This window comes from Cinclus cinclus, chromosome 3 (assembly GCF_963662255.1).
Source record: "Cinclus cinclus chromosome 3, bCinCin1.1, whole genome shotgun sequence".
NCBI lineage: Eukaryota > Metazoa > Chordata > Aves > Passeriformes > Cinclidae > Cinclus > Cinclus cinclus.
The window spans coordinates 102772731-102794224 of record NC_085048.1 but is presented as its reverse complement, the minus strand read 5'-3'; the positions used below and the strand labels follow the sequence as shown (position 1 = coordinate 102794224).

Below are 21494 nucleotides of genomic sequence, written 5' to 3'. Positions count from 1 at the left end.
GTGGTTAATGAGAATTATTAGGGCAAAACAGATAAAAATTTATAAGATCCAGTTTCTGATGGTTTTTGTAAGATCAGAACTGACTAACTCTGCTTGGTTTTGGCATAGTCAAATTTATATTGCCACAGAAACCTTAACTCCTGCACATCCTCTCACTTCACTTGAGCTGTGCAACCTAAACATTGTGTTTTTCTATCCCAGCTCTTTCAGTCCCCTCCCATCCCTAGAGTATATTTTGAATGAAAACAACTGATGTGTCTTTCTGTTAAGTACTATTTCCATAATTTGCTTTTATTCTTCTATCACTCAAAAGTTGTAGAAGGCATGAATGTGAGAATGTATTTTAACCATTTCTATTTCACAGGCCATTGACTGCCAATAACACTTCAGATATGTTTTTAGATACCTTTCTTCAAAACAAGGCATCTGTGGCTGTGTCCAGCCACATGCTAAAAGTATCACAAAACCACATAGGAAAAATTCATAACTAAATAATGCTTTCAAAGGCATTTCTGAAGCTGGAACAGCATCAGGAATCTGCTTATTTATGTGGAGATTGCAGCATGTTGGTACTGCCAACAGATAGGATGATTAGTGCTAAAAACAATATCATCATTTAGATAAGCCCTCTCCTTCCGAGAGTTGCTATTGAACTCGACTTGAACTTAAATGTTCTCAGCTTGGAAACTGGAATTCCTAAAAAGGCTCATTCAGCTTGCAAAAACTGAAGGGGAATGAGGTGATATGGATAAAACTGGTCTCTCATAAAATATTCTAAGTCACTTGTCCTACATGTGAAGTTCCTCCTAAAGGTCCCTTGTTTCTTGTGTCAGCTCTGAGCAGCTGCACATCCACTACCAAAACCCCCCCAAAATCAGGTTGCTGTGCTTCTGACTGGGACTAAACCAGTGGAAGACATGCCAGCATACAAGATAAGCAACATTTCTTGTAGGAGCTGTTTTCTGAGCTGTCTCAGAATGAAAGTTGATTTTTGAAGTGTGCCCTCAATATTTGGGTAGATATTCATATTTTCCTTTGCAGGGATCCAGAGGCTGCCAGTGAAAGTGCTGTGAAAAGGCTTGCAAAGCTTAAATGAGCTTCAACTTCCTAATTAAAAACCACAGTGAGCTTTCAGGCCTTGATTTCCCCAATATTACAGGTTGTAGCAGTGATATTTTGTTCGGTCAAGCCTAGCTAAAGGAAAATGCTTATGAGGTTACCAAGGAGAGAAATAAACAAAAAGGAAATTAAGAGGGAACTTGGAACTTTTAAGTGTACATAGTTAAGAAAAAAATACATCCTTCAGATAATTCTGGAAAGTATTAGGAGATATTCATAATTCATAAGCAGTTGTTTGGTTTTCTTTCAAGGAAGGGGGCAGCTTTACATCAAACACCGACTAGCTTATCCATTAACTTAAGTAAACAAACCAGTATGCTTCAAGTTAAGTGAACATCCCCTTTTTTAAGCTTTTTTAATAACTGTGTGAATTAGAAATAAGAACAAGACATTTACTTTCAAATAGGAAATTAGTTTGCATGCCATTTTTTCATGTTAAAAATACTTTGGAACACTCACAAAAACAATGTTAAGCTGAATTTATGGAGATGTTCCATATCAGTTTTGAAGATGATATGCCAGATGTTAGAGAGAACTCTTTCATCTGCAATAATGGAATAGTTTAATCCACCCTTGTTGTTTTTGAGTACAGTCCAAGTGTATTGGTCATCATGGGTGGGTGATCCTCACTTGGGCAGGCATGAACCAAAAAGCACAAGTTGCTAGACCTCTAGCATAAAATCACAACAAAGCAACAGCAGGAAATACTCTACTGAAAGTAAAAATAAGCTATTGCAAAATGCAAATTAAGAAATTTACCATTGTGACAACTCATGTTGTGAAGCACTCAGAGACTCACAGATACACTGCTCTGAATTAGTGGACTGTAATGACTCCATTTATGGCTCCAACAAAAATAAAGCCAATCCCACAAATTTCAAATGAATCTAGATCCATCAAAAGCATGGAATACTTTTCTTTTTAGTGAGTGGGAAGACTCATAATTAACAATGTGCTCTTCCCTCTGAGAAACTTTAAACACAAGGACAAATTATTGTTCTTATATATGACACTTGTATGTTCTTATTTTAATGATACCTACTGAAGTAACATTGGATAGAAAATCCTTTGGGGAATAGTTTGTGGCTTTGTATCAGACTAACACCGTATCAGCCTTACCACTCTCACTTGCAGTGATCATTTTAATTCCTGTGTTACCTGAGCAATGGTTAATGCATCACATGCCTTTAATTCACTGCAGCTGTGGTTGGATAATGAGGTGGATCCACCTAATTCCAAAGGATCTTGGAATTAGGAGCCATATCCTGTGTGCAATGCATCCCCCAGAGTGCTTGGTGTGTGCTGGAGAGGGAAGGAGCATCTCTCAGGGAAGAGGAAAGAACAGGAAAAAGGAAGAAATGCATTTTCAAATGCATCAGTTCAAAGCTTCATTCTTTTTTTTTTTCTCCTTTCTCAGCTGCCTGCCATTCACAAGCATGTGGGAGATGATCTAGTGCTGAAAGCTATGGCTCACTCCTTGATTGAGCTCTTCTGTGGGATAAGTCAATTTGCTTTGGACATACCAAAGACAACAGATAATTGTGACAGAAAACTGCAGGGCAGGCTCACTTACAACAGCTTGTTACCTCTGTTCTGTTAACAGAAAGATGCTTTTTCTGTACCTTCCTATTCCTAGAATCACTGTGCTTGGGTAACTTGCCCAAATCCACAGAGGTTTGCTCACACTTTTGCAGTTCAAATACAAAAAAATCAACGAGTTACAGTGCATTCAATTCTCTTTTTGCACATTTTACCACATCAATACTTTACTTTGTCTTGTGTTCTACCATAACATCCAGGAGCAATAAAAAGAGATGAATCCACAAGGAACTTGCTTTGCTGCACTCAAACTGGACAAGGGAAATGTTTCAACACACCAAAGGAGTCTTACTGTTTTTCAGGAAAATCTCATTAATTTAAACATTCTATCTCACGTATTTGCTTAAATGTAGGTCTTGGCTCTCACATCTCTTTTTCCTGTGCAAACAAGTATTTGTGCAGGTTACCTTCACTCAACTGTGAAAACTTGTTACCAGGGCAATCAGGCCAATGTACCTCCCATGAAAGGGCAAAGGAAAATTTAAAAGGGAAAAAACAGCAGAAAAGGGGGAGGTTTTGTGCTGCTGCAGAGCTGTGCAGAATTAGAGAGGATCCCTCATGACACCACTGACAGTGACAGCACTTGGAGTGAAGGTCTCTGCATTAACACATTTTGCCGCTCCAGGAATGGGAAATTTCCCCAGATATTTCATCTCCTGCTGCCTCCTGCACTGATGTTACGTAACAGATTTTGTGTGGGGCTCTACTACCACAGAGGCACAACCTCCCAACACCAATGAGTTAAAAGCTGTCTGGGCATCCAGCCCAGATGAATAACATTGCAAATGTTGAAGGAAGTAGCAAGGGAAATAGAAAAGTCTTTGACAGAAATTGTTGATAGCTTGCTAAGGCTGGGGAGGGAACCAGGGGATTTGGAGGTTGCTAATGTTATTCCTACGTGTAAGAAAGGATCAGGGAGGATCCAGGAAAAAACATAGCAGTGAGCTTGGCTTCACTTGCAAGAACAATATAAGAAACATAAATAAGGGGCAGAATACTTAATTTGGTCAAATAAAATAAGCCCATACTCATGGATGAATGATAGAGGTGTAATTTCTTAAGTTTGTTGCCTTCAGGTGGGCTCTTTCTGAAAGAGGCCAGTATAAAACATCTTATAGACAGAATAAAAGTTAATGAAGTGGGCAGAAAAGGAAAGTTTTGACAGAACTCTGAGTTTAAGTAAATTGTCAGTGATGCTGCAGAACCGTGCAGATCACTGTGTGTCTGATATCAGACTGTCTGGTGCCATTGCTGATGTGGGAGCTGATGTTTGCTCTTCAGATGAATCCATTAGAAAAACAGACCAAGTCACTTTCTGGACTCACACTAAGAACTCAAAAAATTTAAACCCATTCAGTAAAATTTTTATGGTTTACATTCAAAACAAATTGAGAATGGGTTCACTGCGGTCTGCAACAAGTGCAACACCGACATTGGTGGGACAATGATGGATCTGGATTTCTGTGAACTGTTCAGCTGCTCCACCAGTGCTCCTCAGTGGGGACAGAAATAAGAATTTCAATCCCATAAAATATTTTAAGAGCCTTCTTTTTTTTTTAATGTGGTGGAATATTAAGATTGCTATGGACCAGGATAGAGAAAAGCAATCTGGAAACATTTTGTTTGGACAGAGGAGGATGTACATAAAGAGCAAGAAGATGCTGTAATATATTGCAATATTTTGAGAGCCAGCGAGCGGCAAGAAGCTGAACACTTCAGTCACAGAAGCAAGACACACTTGAATTAGTTAAGAAAACATTTCTCCAGCTCTGAGCACAACATACAGGTATATGCAGGAAATGAGGAGAAAAGCTTCAAGTGGCTTAAATAAGAGGAAGGTGGATGTGGATAGCATTTTTTCTCTAAAATTCCAAAGCCCTGGTGAAGTGCATCTCCTGGTTTTATGTGCTGCTTCTAACGATAGGAAGCAAATTGCAGAGATTAAGCTGTTGCATAAGTGAGCAAGCAGCATGAGTCAGGGGGTGTGGGAAAAGTGAGTCACAGCAGGAAAGGAAAGGAGCCAGGGTTGTAACTCAGAAAGAGAGACTAGCAAGAAAATGTTAAGGATCTAGATAAGAGCCTGAGAGAATGGAGCAAAAGAGAGAAGCAGAAAAACTACCTCTGGAAGAGGGAGCCATATACGAGGGTTAGGGAAAGCTATAGCTAAAAAGCAGGTCAGGCAAAATTTTTGTACACAACTGCTGGTTGAAATACAGAGCTGGCTGCCAAAGTCAGCAGTGGAGGGACAGAATTGTGTAAATCACTTCAAGAGGCAGTGCAGGCACATTTTTGGAAAATGAGGGAATCACTGGGTATAGCCATTAGTGAGGCTTGTGGAATTAAAACTATGAAATGCAAGTTGATTTATATTTTGAAGGAATAGAAAAGCAAGCTCTGCTGCCCTCCATGGTTCTCACACTATGGCTGTAACACTCTGCAAACCCCAGACACTTGCCTGTGCAGCTCAGAGCATTCTCTTAACTTACAGAGAGTTATGGATGGCAAAGCCTTTCAAAAGTAACTTTCTAGAACAGCCCTGCAAATTGCTGCAAAAGCCAGTGTTTGAAACAGGGTGAGTCACTGGGGTCTGAAGGCCCTATTTACCACAGCACAGCTAAGGACTTCCATCCACATTTCTGGAAGAGCAGTGGAGCTCACATTCCATTTAACTGAGACATGGTATCCTCAATCGTCATGTGTATGCCCCACTTCTCCTTAGACACTGTCTTTGACTTTAATTTTTTAAGGATTTTATACAGCAACTTGATAGAGGCCCATACCACCCAACCCATCCTGGGCATAGCAAGGTTTGACCAAGCACAGGCCTGCAGGGAAAACAGAGTGAAAGTAAAGACTCTGTCATATCATGATGCTTAGTGGATCTGAATTCAAAATGTTCAGAGAACCTGAATTCTGTGCTTTGCAAATCCTCAACTTCAGAACTGTGACATCTTTATTGTGGATGTAACAGAAGCAACAGACAGATTAAAGTACTCAATCCAAACCCATTTTGCAAATATTTTTTATAACCAAAGTAAAAATAAATCCCTTGATAAGTTTGATTTTGAGCAGTCCATTGAAAGACTACATAATTTACCTGAGTTCAGTTATTAAAATGATCAAGACACTGAAGGTAACCCAGCTCCATTTTCAAGTAAAAGTGATCTGCAAAAGGATTGTTAAAGACACACAGACCACTTCCAAGAAATTTTCCACCCACACAGGATATAACAGTCTGGGAATAAAAATCTGAGCACTATCATTGAACAGGTTCAGAGACACAGAGTTTATGAACTTACCTGCATTTCACAGGTTGCATGAATCAATAATCAAGCACCACTCAGTTTTTCTTAACTACCTAATACAAACTTGCAGCCCTTGTTTATGTGTAGTGAACAGCACAAGCTTTAGAAATGTTAGCTGAGATTAGAAAATACAAAGAAAAAAAGAGCAGATCACTTTCATTATTAGTTACTGCTGTAATTTATATGGTTTACCTGGACAAACAAATGCTTGTACAACATCTAAACAAAGCTGATGAGGAGTGATTTCAGAGTGCTTTCAGGTGTTTTCTTATCAGGCAAGATATTTGCTTAAGGCAGAAGCCTCAGCTATGGAACAAGCTGCTGAAACAGTTCTGGAGATGAACTTTATCATTATGACACTAAATTTGGAAAAGAGGATGTAGAGGCAAGATGCTCAAGAATGAGCTTGTAAAAGCCCCATATTTTCTTTCTAGATCTGTTTCTTATACTGCACTCATCACTGTGGTATCTTGAGTGCTTTCCAGTAGTGCATTAAGCAACATGACAAACATCTGTCACATGTTTGTTCTTTCACCCTCTCCCCAGGGGGAAAAGTGTGTGCAGCGGAGAGCCTTGTTTTAATTTTTTTTAATTATAAATATACATGCACGTAACACATTATAAAACATTAGTGCTGGAGAGGGAAGGTCAGATAAATTTGTCTTGCTCTCAGGATTAGAGCTGGTGAGCTCTTTGATGTTCCTGTGTCACACCCTTGGCCCCACATTGCAGTGGCTTCTCAGAGACCAAATCATGGCCATAGGTGTCTGCACCAGGCAGAAATCAAAAGTTTGGATTCCCAATGCCTATTTACCATTCACACTTAAGACCAAGCATTGTGTCAAGAAAACATCAAATGGAATGAGGTAGTAGAATTTAGGGAAGAATATGTGCTTTGCATGACTCGCATCTCATTCCCATATTTGATACAGACTAAAAGCAGGATTTGATGGAACTTCAAAATCGCTATTGGGTCAGAGGGTACTGTGAGACTCATGGTAAATCTAAGAATCTTGTGCATTGGAAAAGTCTGATTTCAACTGGAAAAATAAGTCCTTATAATAATGGAATGAAGACCTGGGAATGAATGATTTCCCTACAGGGGTGGGGAACAGCCATAACTAGGAAAACAATCTGGAAACTTGAGTTCGGTCAGAGGCTGAAGAACTAGAGATAGACAGTCTACCCACTCAAGAGCCACAAAACACATACTGGGAATCCCAAATCAATCCCCAGACCCCAGTGCAGGACGGTGCCATTTGCCATGGGCAGAGAAGTAGGTGTGCATTGGAAAATTACTAACTCTGCCTCTACCACCTCAGAGAGAAATGGAGCTGCTCTGCCACATGCCAAGGAGATTCCAGTCTTGCTGTTGCTTCCTTCTGATGACTCCCACACCTCTATTTCTCCAGTAACTCCCTGAACAGCTAGGAAACAGGCTATTTCTGTAATGGACAGTGATCTGAGTCACACTGAGTTCCAAGAGCTGGAGCCTCCTCTCTGGCCTCACTCACAGGCAGAGCTATAGCATCACTGCTAACTCCACCAGTGCTCCTTCCCATACTTCACAAGTGCTTGGCTGCACTGGGATTGCACCAACACAATCCATGTTTGGCACTGCTTTCAGCACAGAAATCTTCACTCCCTTCCTCACCCCCTGTATCAGTCACAACAGTAGGACACATCTGTAACTACTGCAATATTGGAGATGCCAGCACTGAAACCTTTCCAGGTGCCACCTGTTGTTCTCCTCCTGCCGTATTTCCCTCAAACACAACCTTTGGGCCACCAGCCTTGCTCTGCCAGCACTGATTTCCCTGCACAGGTGAGAGCAGACCACTCCAAGCATGGCAACCTTACCACCCTTCCCTAGGGAAGCCACCCTCACTTCCCAGCTTTTACAAGCCCAGATCTCGGCCAGGACATCAAAACTCTCCAAGGGTTTGCAGATGGGGAGGCAGCAAACAGGCAATAATTGGGAATAATGGTTTTTCTGTCCAGCTGAACTTACCATCAGAACAGCCAGAGACCATGAGTGCATAAGTAAATCTATGAATCATTTTAGCTGGAGTAGCTTATTATTCAATGCATTTTAACTAATCCATCTTAAAAAGGAACTCATGTTTACTCATAGATGAGGCTCCTAAAGATCAAATAAGCTTTGTTCCAGTGTAGCCGGCAACAAAAAAGGACTGGTATTGTACAAGTATTTTACTTCCAGCTTTTGTAGGAACCAGGAGTACAAAGCTCTTGAGGTCTCTGCAAAGACTTGCCTTCAGCTGCCCCATGTTAGGGTGGCAGGAGGTAGTCAGTTATAGTCCCCAAAAAGTCTTCACACCTAGGAATGTGCTTTCAGTGCCAGGACACAACAGTGAGCTCAGCAAATCCTGCACCAGCACAGCAGCCTCTGCCCTGACACTGTGAAGAAATGCAAAGAGCAGTCCAACATAAAAGGCCTTCAGCTTCCCTATCAAAAAAGGGAAGATGTGTGTAAAATATTTGGACATTTTCAGAAAGGGTAAACATTGAGAATTAATTCAAACTGTTGATGGTTTATTTTTTATTGAATCTTGTGGTCAAAATTATTTTTATTTGCTATGAGAAAGAATCCATCATTTTTTTCCAAAGCACCACCCAGAATCTGCCACTGGTGATGTACTAACATCCCCAGTGCCTATACAAATAGAGAGGTCAGCTGAGATTTGTAAACTAGAGATCATAAGTCCTAAGGAATTTGTTCATTCAGCCTAGAGTCTCCAAATTGTGTATGATGCCAAAATTAAAAATTCATCTCATTGTACTATGTCATGTTACAATAAAAAGCTCTCCAACGTTTTGGATGTTCAGATGAGAAAGCAAATTGTAATTTGTTTGTCAGCACATGCAGTTTAATTATAATTAAGTACCTCCAGCAGTCATAATGAGCAGGCAGAATGAAAATGCTGTTTTTATACTTGTACAAACCTGCACTGAGTGCAAACTAAAAGCTGCCTGAATTACTCTGAAAACTATTGGGCTAGAACATGCAGTTTTAGCTGTACTGTGCTAATACAAACATACATAAACTGTTTCCAGAGACTTGAACATATTAAATGAATTAGGGGAATTTTCATGGGACTGACAAGAGGCAAATCTCTTCTTGATGAGAAGGCCACCACATACCAAGTTCCAAGCCCCTGTCAAAAGCATGGAGCACAGGAACCATGCAAGAGATCAGCAGAGTCCTTTTAGTACCAGCAAAACAACATATTTCTAACTCTTCTCCTTGAGAAAGAGCTGAACTGCATTTTCTGAAATTTTCAGGAGTAATTCAGCATGAAACCAACCAGTGGGGGAAAAGAAACAAAGCAAAACAAAACAGGCAAACTATTCAAATATTATGAAGCTGCAAGAAGTTTATAGAAAATTCTAGACTGACAAGCACAAAATATTAATGGTATTTGACAAACAAATGTTTAAAATAACCATATCTGAAAATATCTACGAGAATTCAAATATGACCAGATTTCTGATAGTTGCAAGGGTTGAGAGGACATCTTGGGAATGCATTTGAACTTTTCTGCATGCACTTACAGGTAGCTTGAAGATGTGCAAAGCATTTACAGAGGCTAAATACTATAAGTACATTTAATGACTGATATTGAACTTGTTTTCTTTTTTATAAAGACATAGATGAATGTGCAAGTGGAACCCACAATTGTAGAGCTGACCAAGTGTGTGTCAATTTAAGAGGGTCCTTCAGCTGCCAGTGCCCTCCAGGCTACCAGAAGCGAGGGGAACAGTGCGTTGGTAAGTGCTGCTTCCCCTTCAGTGGTTTTCCTTCATTATATACAGGTGCAAATTTCACGTTGGTCACAAAGCAGATGGGTACGTGTGGTGTGAAACAGCTGTCTCACTTTGGAATGCAATGGAATCATCACTTTACCACATCAATTAATAACTAAAACATGGGATGAGAATTATTTTAAACTTGGAGTTCACAAGCTGAGTTTTGTTAGTAGCTCCCATTGTGTGATTGTTTGCACTGGGGCATTGCCCAGTGTCCCAGATATTGCCACGATAACAGCAGAGCACATCTTTCCCCTGAGATTCAACTCCAGGTCCGTGGGACACAACACTCCCTCCCCCAGCCCTGCTTCAGGAGCCCTGCTCAGCTTCATGAGTACAAATGAAAGAGATGCAAACTCTGAATGCAGGTACAGGAGAGCTGCAGCCTCTAAAACCCACCAGGCTTTATTCATCGTGCCAAGATAAGCTGCTGGCACCTCTGGGGCCCATGCAAGCATAGCAAAGAATTAAATCGAAGTGCAGGGCAAACACTGCATCTCTCCTATCCCATTCTCAGGTGGGAACATCATGCCAAAGTGCCATCACCCCTTGAGCCTGCACTTCACACCTCTTTAATCACCATTTCAATAGATAAATTGCTTCTAGAGGCACTCCAGCCTTGGGTTTCTCAGATAATGAAAACAGCCGTGAAGAAAGAGCCACATCTACACATCAAGAGGTGACATTCAAAACAGCCTCTTCTAAGACAGTGCACTGGTTTTATGCAGCTTAGGGGAAAAAGGTTTGGGACTGGGTTCATTTCCTCAGCAGAACTCGAGGTTTTCTTCTTTCAGGGATCCTGCATTTCAAGCTGTATAATATTTCTACAAGTTTTAGTCTTAATCTCTTCAGAAAACCTTGCTAAGGCCATAGATAAGAAACTGAGGAGATTTTTAGTACACACCTAAAATAACTTCAATTCCTGGGCATGGCTCTTTCTTCAGGATTCCATTCAAAGGCTGTAGAAATAAACCCAAAAACTCTTATCTCTTTCCTAAGAGACATAGATCAGGTCCTGAACTGTCAAATTGGTGTAAACACAAATGTATCTGATTTTTTTTCAGTTCTCTGTGCAGGAAAAAGGATTACTAATTTGAAATGCAGGTAGAGGAATAGTTTTAGAAGGTCTTGGTTAATTTTTTTTTTTTAATATCTAGGGTTTACTTAGATTTTCTATATAGCAGGTAAATTATATTACTACCATGCAGCAGCACTTCTGATATCAAGACCCATGGTCCTAAATTAAATTCTTACAGGAAACAGGACAGAACTGAGAAGAAATGAGAATCATAGACCCTCACACCTAAATGTGAACACATTTATGCATCTAAATCTATCCACGTAGATGTCTAGAAAGGGAAATTTCCCTTCTCCTATTTAGGTCAAAACCAAGAGTAACACCTGTGTTGCATATTACACACTGACCTAAATTACAAGTACATCCCAACAGTTAGTACTGTCAGCATTTCAGAATAAAGCCTGTCTTCGGGGATTTTATAACAGCTTAGCCAGAAAATGTTCCTGGGGCCAGATCTTGATAGAGGTTCTCCATATGGGAGGAAATGTTTCTCAAATTTGAAAGAAATTTTTCCAGACTATTTTGGCTTGAAGGTAGAGACAAGAAAAAAACCACTTTTAACAATTGGTTGATTTTAATCTAAATTCACTAACAGTTTCTGACTTTGTTTCTAAATTTTTTTTAATTTGCTTGTTCACGTATTGCCAAATGAGTTTTTTCTGAAATGCATGGCTGCAGAGAGAATAAATTGTTTTCCAGCATCCCTTCAAACAGATTTGGCCCAATTGATCAGATGACTCTCAGCCCTTAGATCTGCCCAGAGCTGATGTGCCTAATCCCACAAGGAAAATTCCCACTGAATAAGAACCAGATCCTGAAAGCATTTATGTGTATAAGTGTACCAAAGCATTGCTCATATGGATAATCCTATTTTTTTTAAGTTGCTTCTAAGAGCTTAGTCCTGTAAAAGTCAAGGATGGAAACCTACTGTGCCTCCTTAATTTATTCCATTTCTACTTCCAAATTTTTCTCTGCAACAAGAATTACAGTGACAATTGCTATTGTAGGGATAGCCAGGAATTTTCCAGCATAAGCCTTTTCATTCAGAATCATCCAAAACACTAAGTTCAGCCCTAAATGTGACAAAGAAAGGGTTAACTTCTAAAGATTTTTTTTTTCACATGATATAAAAATAAACACTTTCCTCATTTTAAAAAAAAGTCTTTGCCTCTTTTTAAACACATCTATGGTGGAAACAGCTGGAGGTAGGAAACTCAAGATCTGGCATGGATGTGGGAAGTGCCTGCCTTTCTTTGTTCCAGTGAATACTGGTGTGATTTGTGTGTGTTGATCCTTTGAAATGTCCCATTGTGTACAAGCCTGGAGCAGGCTGTGGATTTCTTCACCAAGCTCCAGCAGGCCACAGCTCAAAGCAGCCACTACACCCATACACATACACACACACACAAAATAATGGAATAATAAAACTTGTTTTCCAGGCAAAAACAGAGCCACTCTCTCCTCCAGAGTGCAGGGAAGCCTTTTAAAATGCAGAGGGTAAGGGAATGGGGTGGTGCATGTTTTGTGTGGCCAGCAGGTGAAAGCCCAGCTCTGATGAACACCAGGAATGCTGACTCTGGGAGAGGCAGACTGCTCCACCTCAAAAGCAGGGCTGGCCTGCAAGGAGAGGCTACAAAAGGCTCTCAATGCCCGGGATGCACAGACAGCTGTGTGGTACCCAGGACAGGCACCAGGGGAATGGGAAACCCATGGGGAGCAAGGCAGGGTCTGGGGACCCCTGTAGAAGCACAACCACCTGTTTCCTTTTCAGGCCCATTAATTCTCTATCCTTGCTATTTCCCTGGACTTGCACAGAAAATCTGGACTCTTCCTAATGGAGCTGAAAATATTTAGGATGCACCAGGAGTGCTGCATGTGAGTTTTTGGGAAAATGAGCTCCAAGCCACATTGGCTGTGTTGGTCAGCACCGTGTCCAGTCCTGAGGGATCAAGGAAAGCTGAACAAAACACTGAGTTTTACCTACACATAATCAACCAGACCAATCACTGCTGCAGGACTGAGTCAATAAAATGAAGTTCAAATGAAGACACTGAGCATAAAATTGTTACAAACTGAGCATATTGTCGCAAAACACGGGAAAAGTTAAAGTGTATCTTGCAATAGCCACGGAAGCAGTCCCCGGCTCACTTAAGTTTTCCTCCTGCTTTTAATCAAGTGCAATGAAGTTTCCTGGGGCAGGAGGGAGCAGCAGGGAAGCGCTGTGCTTCTGTGTGAACTAACCGCTGTTTTTTTGGTGCTGCAGACATCGACGAGTGCACCCTACCCCCGTACTGCCACCACCGCTGCGTGAACACCCCCGGCTCCTACTACTGCCAGTGCAACGCTGGCTTCCAGCTGGCATCCAACAACCACACCTGCGTGGGTAAGGACTCCTCTGCAGCTCACCCAGACAGAGACACATGACTGCCATGTACAGACTGAAATAAAATCAGCAGCAACCAGAACAGACTGCACTGAGAGGCTCCTCAGAATTACAGGAGAGCCAGAGAAAGCTCAATTTTTCTCCAACACTGGTGTTTTGTTGGCATAGCAGATTTCCAAGGAATAACTAAAGCCTTATATTCACTATTTCATCCTAGACTTAATTATTCTTGCAGTTCTGCTTTATTATTAGATGCTATTATATATATTATTATGCTTTCCTGGTATTATTTCCAGTTCACACCCCAAAAGCCAGAACTGGGAATCAATACTGCAGTTAAGGGTAATTAGCCTCAGCACATGGTAAACAAAGTCTTCAGGTCACATGTGAATATCTAGAAAAAGCTTAAAATTGAAACAAGAATCACTATGAGTGACCTTTCAGCTGTGATGTTGCCCTTAGAAATAAAACACTAAGGGAAGGTACACAATAAAACTAAGACTGATGTCAAGTTTGAAATCATAACATCTGTTCTAAAAGATGAGAGTAACAAATAATAAACAAAATTAAACAAAATTATTTATTTATAAATTAGAGTAAAAATTACAAAAGTAATAATAGAATTTAATTGTCTGCAGAAGCACAGAGATGCTCAGTTTTCAATAGACATTTTGTGTATAAAAAAAAAAAAATCTATATTTTATACATAGAGAAATCAGGCTGGGTTTTCCAGCTTCCACCATCCCTTCCAAGCATTGCCAAACCTCACCAGCACCCTGGCACACTGCACACCTCTGAACTGAGGCAGGAATTGCTTTGTTCTCACCAGATCATGGGATTTTCAAAATTGCCCGTGGACACAACGGAACTGTGTGACAAAAGTCACTTATTTGTCCCTTTCCATGGCTCAGATGGAAGGCGGATTCTCTCAGCACTTCACCAAATAGTCTTTCCCTGGCTTTCCAGCCTCCCAACTTCATCATGCACATTTCTACCAGGTGAAGGGGAAGAAAGCTTAAGGAAAAGATTTATAAGTGAATGGTTGCTGCATCAAGACAAACTCATCTCCCACAGCAACAGTTGAGAGATGTAGCCATTACATTTGTATCAACTTCTGCCTGTACTGAAAATGGGTCAATATTTCTCAGAAAATGAACAGAACTTGGGCTTTGACCACCTAATTTATTCTTCCTGGTAGTAGTGGAAGAGGAATGATGTACATCATTTGCCCTGCTGCCAGAGATGAACTCAGAGGAAGAAAAAGACTTTGTGATGAGTTTCCCCCGTTATCATTCATTTTCAGGACCAGGAGGTTCATTACGCAGAGAAATCATATCCTCTTCATTGGTTTCATTTTTTCTGAGTGCCTCATCTTGGTCAGTTTTTAGGTGCATCTGTAAATTTACAGTGTTGCTGACATTTATAAGCCATGAACTCAAAGTTTTCTTCCCTAGCACAGCTCTCTACTCATGAAGAGATCTGATAAATACAAACACAAATGGAAAACATGCAGGAGAGAAATACAACAGAAAACACTAAAATCTGAAGAGTGACAGGAGCAGCAGTTAATCAACAATCTGTGCCAAACAAGGGCTATAGATTCCAGAAGTAATTAGACTTTATATAAACTTCCCATTAAAAATTGCTTTTCTTCTCATACCAGCTTCCTCAAAATGTTCTCGGGATGGGCAAGAGCATGGAAAATGTAGCACAGAAAAATACCTTCCCCCAGTATGGTCTAAGCCTTAGAGCTCTGCAGAACTCTACTGGCTTCAAAGGCTCATGTTATAATTGCAATGGAATTTGAAAGAACAAATTTTCAGAGTAATAAATAGCTCAAATAAATCTTAACCACTGCATGCTGAGCAGTTTTATCAGTATGTGTTCCTTATATCAATTATTTATACAGACTTGGCATTTCATACCAGAAAAAAAGGTGCTGGAATGTAGAGTTTAATTGCCACATTAAACATTTTTGGGAGAATTAGAACATTAGAACAACTCTCATTCCTGGAAAAATACCTTTTTTTTTTTTTTACCTGGAATGTAAAGCACAGGTCTAACATTGCTCCAGTGACTGCAGCTCTACTTTGATAGAGCCAACAGAGCTTCTGCTGAGCAACAGGCCCAGCCTACACAAGATAAATATCTAATTTTGTCTTTCAGACATAAACGAATGTGATGCCAACAACCCATGTGCACAGCAGTGCTACAACATCCTGGGTTCTTTCATCTGCCAGTGTAATCCAGGCTTTGAGCTAAGCAGTGACAGAATCAACTGTGAAGGTGAGACTTTTTTATCTTGGAAAAGCAATTTTTTTTTTTTTGTTTCTTTGTGTGTCCCCAGAAGTCTTTCTGTGAACAGAGTTGGGGACAGAATTGAAATGGAAACACTCTGGGGGTACAATTTGTAGCCAAAAGCCTTAAGATATTTATTTTTTTATGGCAGAAAGGGGGCTAATTCACACCTGAGTAGCTGCAGCTGATTTCTGGTACAGGTAGGAACAGATCTCTCTATTGCAAGTGCAGAACAGGACAGAGATTGCTGCACTTCAGATCCCAAGTGGGAAGAAAGAGGTTTCTGAACCCTAATTGCACAAACTCCCTGGAATTGTGGGTGGTCTAACACTGATGGACCATTAAATGAACTGGAAAGGCATGCACACCAAAAACAAGGACAATTTTGTGTGTTAGGCTTCTCTGGAAACAAAACCTCCAATTCCTGATTTTAAGGGAGTAACAAGTGTGCTTTTGAGGTGCTTTGCAGCCTATGTACACAAACACCACTCTGATGATTGTCTCCTGATGATTGTACAGTCACCACTTTATTTCCTCTGCCACAGTTTCCACAGGGGTGCCCTAATCTCCTTTTGGACACATGATGAGCTCACCCTTACAGCCCACATCCTTTCTACCAGCCTTGGAGCCAGAGAGGTGCCTGTTTCAGCACTGCCCTCCTCCCCAAGGTGCTGGAAGAGCTGTTACAGATGCTCCCTCTGCTAAGCCAGGCTGCTTAAGCTAATCCTATTTGAACAGAACAGGGAACAGCAAATGTGCAGCCTCCAAGGATATCCCCGAGCCCAGCCCAAGAGCTCGGCTCAGCTCAGAGCTAGGAGGAGGGGGCTCTGTGCTTTCCAAGCCAACGGCTCGTCTTGATGGGTTTTAATTAATCTCTTGCTAGTGGTGTACACTGTTCAGTTCTGTTTCACACCAGGGTTCCCTCAGGAGGGACTGATAGATACACAAGGATAAAAAAGCAGGAGAATAGTATCCACTGATTATTATCACAAGGCAAAAAAAGGACCTTTCCCTCTTTCCCAGAGAGCTACTCCACAAGTGTAGGGCACAAGTAAAAAGGCAACATTTTTGCCTTACTAACTGATCTCACAGCTGTGCTGTTTTTTCCTCAAAGTCATCACATTTTGTAATACTGCAAGTATACACAAATTTCAAGAGTTATTTTCCCAAACCTGTTCTGAAGTCTAGTTTAGTTTCTGCTTCCTCAAAAATTCTTTTGGAGGATTACCAACAAAATCCCAGTAGAGCTCACCCTTCCATTCTTAAGGTGTTAAGCAGAAGTTAAACATTTCAGGTTTCAGATAAATATTTTTAGATTTATACCCCCTCCCCCCCCAAGCATTTAGCTATTATATTTAGTTCTGTAGCAAGGCAAATTTTCAAAGCCAGTAACACAAAGCTCTTCTGCTCTCTGCAGACACCGATGAATGTAGAACCTCAAGTTACATATGTCAGTACCAGTGTGTCAACGAGCCAGGGAAGTTCTCCTGTGTGTGCCCTGAAGGATACCAGGTAGTAGGAGGCAGGACATGTCAAGGTAGGTGCCCTCCCCTTGGCAGGCTCAGCCCTGCATTATTTACACCACTTCAGGCAAGGCTAAGGATGATTGCTAGCTAAATGGTTGTATTGCATGACAGGATTACTGTGCTGATAGCAGAAGATATGTTGATAAAGCATCTGATGATTAATTAAATATCTTCTAATCTCATTTGAACCCTTCAGCTCAAACTCTGAGTCCTTTGGTATCCTAAGGCAAAATTTCAGTTTTTGCAACCCACAGGTAAAACTTGTCTTGTATGTCAAGGTAGGGGCTCTAAATTTGAGATAAATACAGAACATTTTTACAGACATGCTTTATATCATGCTTCTTTTCAGAGAGACTCCTAAATCCAGCCACAGTAGAAATTCAAGATAGAGTTCTTCTGATAACAAAAGGGGAAAAAAACCGCAAGCCTTCAGCAGCTTAGATAATTCACATGTAGAAAAATAAATGTTCTGGCCAGGTGCCACCAAATGCCAAGATTTTCAAGTTTGTGTTTTTTTTTCTCAGTGGTGCTAGAAATCTCTGCATCTTATTAAAGAATATTGCAGAGCAATATATTAGGTGCAAGAACTATTGCTTCTAAATGCAAAACCTGATTCAACAGTGGGTATTTTTAGAAATAAAGAAGTGTGATGATTAGGGACAGAAAATGTGAGAAAATAACTCTGCCAGTATTTGGTCTTACAAAATCCTGATTAACTTCTTTCCCTCCTGAAGAACAGCAGCTGACACCGAGCATTGCAGAAGAGTTGATTTAAGCATCTAAAAACTTGTTTGTACCTTCCAAGAGATGACATTTGGATAAAGCCTTTCTGTGCCTGTGTGAAAATTAGGAGACTGTGTGGATAGACAGTGAGGCTCTGGCACTGACAGGAAAGAGAACATTAATACAGTACAAGGCTCACGGTTACCACCTCCCTTCACGGTTCTTTCCCCAGGCAAAAGAAGCTTTACTTTGCACAATAAATGAGCTTTCACTATTCCTTCTATAGCTATTTTAGTGAAAATGTGGTCATTAATGAAGCACTTGAGACCCTGAAACCCAGTTTGTAACAACTGAGAAGCTGCAAAAGGCAGGTAATCACAATTCTTCCTTGAGACCTTTTTCTTGTCTCCAGGACACCTTCTGCTGTGAAATCATTCTTTGCTAATTATAAACTTGACAGCATTTCCACGGTTGGATTATATATGATTAAAGTGCATCTCCAGTCAGCTAAAAACATTCAGTCTTGCTTAACAACCAATAAGCAAGTTTATTCCACTTCTGCCAAGAGAAACTCTCTATAGCTGGATCCCAGAAAACAAGACAAGGAAAACTGATGGCTTTCAACAGACAAGCAGGTTTTTTGTGGTACCTTTGTAGCAAGCCCATTTCCATCTGCTTTGACACAGTCCCTCCTCCTTCCTCCTAGATATTAACGAGTGTGAGACCACTAATGAATGCAGAGAGGATGAAATCTGCTGGAACTACCATGGAGGGTTCCGTTGTTACCCCAGAAATCCTTGTCAAGAGCCTTACATCCTTACCTCAGAGAAGTAAGGGAAAAATGAAATTGTGGTTTTTTAGGCTCATCCTCAAAAGGGGACATGATGGGATGAACCAGAGAATTGTCTTTTAATGCCTTTTCCTGTGCTCTTACCCCTGTTTGTGTGGCAGCCGCTGTGTGTGCCCAGTGTCCAATGCCATTTGCCGGGAGCTGCCCTACTCAGTGGTGTACAAGTACATGAGCATCCGTTCTGACAGGACCGTGCCCTCTGACATCTTCCAGATCCAGGCCACCACCATCTACCCCAATACCATCAACACCTTCAGGATCAAGTCTGGCAACGAGAATGGGGAGTTCTACCTGAGGGTGAGTAGTGGGGGCAGAGTCTACCTCTATACTGCCCCATCCTTGTAACAACCCCAAATGTCCCCATGAGGCTTCTACAACACCCTGAAGTTCAGCAGCTTTTTGGTGCTTCCTTACTAAGCATGCTTGGTTTCTAGTTTTTAACAAGCATTTTCCTTTCCTACCTGAAAAACCTAAACTGCAACTCCAATTGTTTCTTTCAACTCGGGAATATTTAGCAATCCTGGGACACCCATGTCACATTCACATAAAATAACTCCCTGCCTTCCCCTCTCTGTACCAACACCTCAGATTAATTTATTCAGGACACAATTATGGAAAGACTTCTTGCATAATTGCCTTAATTACATTTCTCATTGTGCAAAAGAAGAAATCAATACCAGCATTTTAGAAATTTGTGCTCCATACCAAGCTAAGCTCAGGCCAACTTACAGTGGTATTATGTTAAGACAAAATTAAGCTTTATTTCCCATAGTAAAACCCAAGGAAGTTCAAAATACTTGGGATAGTACTATTTCCTGTCAGTGGGATACATTCAAGTAGATACACAAGAATGGGAATGTCAAGAACATCTGCTTTTTAAGAGTTTTTTTGGGGGAAGAAATCTCATTTTCTTGAGCCCCTTTAATATTTACAAATTCTTGAGAAATCCTTTCCTTCATATATGGCTTTACACTCTGTGAAATAGATTCAACACAAAAATCTTTTACCAGAAACACAGTAATTGGGAGGTTTTAGTGTTTAATTATTTTCCTTCAAATCAGGAGATGAAGGGCTTTTGATAGTACATTCAACAAGTGTACCAAGCTATGGTATTGCCATTTACACCATGTTTACCCAAGGTGGGAACTACTCATCCATATATGGTGTCTTGTGACAAAACAAATCCAGGGGAAAGCACTGGATTACAGGTTACACATCAGAACCCCCTAACTACCCTCAAAATACAAACAACTATTTGCTTAAAATACAAACAAGATTATTACAGGTCCCACTGTGGCCCTCAGACTGACCCTTGGAGTAACAATTCCCCTCTCCTGTTGCCACCCAACAAGAAATCACAGGCCTTAAATAAGGAAGCATGTGTTTATTCCTGCCAGGGGACTATGGTAAACAAAAGCTTACTTGGAAGTTATTCCTACTGTTGTAGTAAAAAATGCTGAGCTGGCTCCTGGATGTAGCAGAGGGATTGGATTCCTCTGTGCACCCAACTCATGTGACACGGGGAGAAAATATTTGTAGTAGGCAAAGGGAGAGATGGCATTAACTCTTATCATCTGGCAAAGACAAAGCTGTTTGACAAACCAGCAGCATAACCCCAGACCAGGAAAAGAGCTTTGAAGCAGGACTAGAATGGGGATAGCAATAGGCACACAGCAGTAACAAAAACTCCCACCACTTACAAGAACAGCACAAATTCTTTAGTATGAGCCACAACACAGAGTTTTGAGTTTCCCTCAACTGACAAACTGCCTCTCTGTTAAAGACATTAGGACTCATTTGACATAATTATTCGCTCTCTATTTTAAAAGCTGATAGATGGGGTTAAAACAACAACCATCCTGGGATAGATTACCACTTCCCACATCCTCTAGGGGAGTCAGCACAACCAGGAACAGATTTCACAGCGCAGTTTATTCCTCTGGGCACAGTCCAGGTGTGAGATTACTTGCGGCCCTTCGGAAGTATTAAAAGGCCCCTTGCCTGGGGCACGCCTACACTGAGACAGAGCGGTGACACAACAGCGCGGATGCTCTGTGGGCTGCGCTGAACCGGGCTTTGTTGTGCCGTTGTTGTTGCAGCAAACGAGCGCTGTGAGCGCGATGCTGGTGCTGGTGAAGTCCCTGTCAGGCCCCAGGGAGCACATCGTGGACCTGGAGATGCTGACGGTGAACAGCCTGAACTACCGCACGAGCTCGGTGCTGAGGCTAACCATCATCGTGGGACCCTACACCTTCTAGTGTCTGCAGTAACCTCTGCTGGCACTCGCAGCAGCCAAAGAATAGTAGCTGAAAGAAAGCACTATTTTATTTATAGATTTCGCTCTCTTTTTTGAAAAGAATTTGTTTAGTAAGTTGATATCTCTTATTCACACATTACACCTGTAATTCCAAATTAGTAGATGTGTTCCATAGTATAACATGGGCATTGTCACTTTCTGTATAAAGATTTAAATCTTTTTTATTACCTTCCTTGGACTAGATACATATTATGCTTTTATATGAGAACTGTATGTTCATACTATCCGGTAAAACTTTACACACCCTTCCTACTCAAATAGGTCATGCAATTTCAAAGATCCTCTGTTTTGTTTTTATTTTAAATTCTAATGCAGCTACACTGAATCTCAAATTACATAGTACAAATGATATGCAAAGTAATGGTTATCTGATAAGCTAAAATATACTTCTTATTTTTAACTACTTTGTAACAAAATGTAACAGTAAATAAAAATCTATTTCTGTAGACATTTATGTGCTATCACAGT

At 40.8% G+C, this 21494-nt stretch overlaps 1 protein-coding gene across 1 annotated transcript in view; it reads left to right on the top strand.

Annotated features, from left to right (window-relative positions):
• The window catches only part of EFEMP1 (EGF containing fibulin extracellular matrix protein 1), a 43887-nt gene extending 22920 nt beyond the window's left edge, over window positions 1-20967 (top strand). Inside the window, exons 4-10 of the mRNA XM_062489416.1 lie at window positions 9690-9812; window positions 13193-13312; window positions 15479-15598; window positions 17028-17147; window positions 18566-18689; window positions 18811-19006; window positions 20809-20967. Coding sequence (XP_062345400.1) covers window positions 9690-9812; window positions 13193-13312; window positions 15479-15598; window positions 17028-17147; window positions 18566-18689; window positions 18811-19006; window positions 20809-20967 — 962 coding nt within the window. The remainder of the gene's footprint in view (window positions 1-9689; window positions 9813-13192; window positions 13313-15478; window positions 15599-17027; window positions 17148-18565; window positions 18690-18810; window positions 19007-20808) is intronic.
• Window positions 20968-21494: the final 527 nt, after the last annotated feature.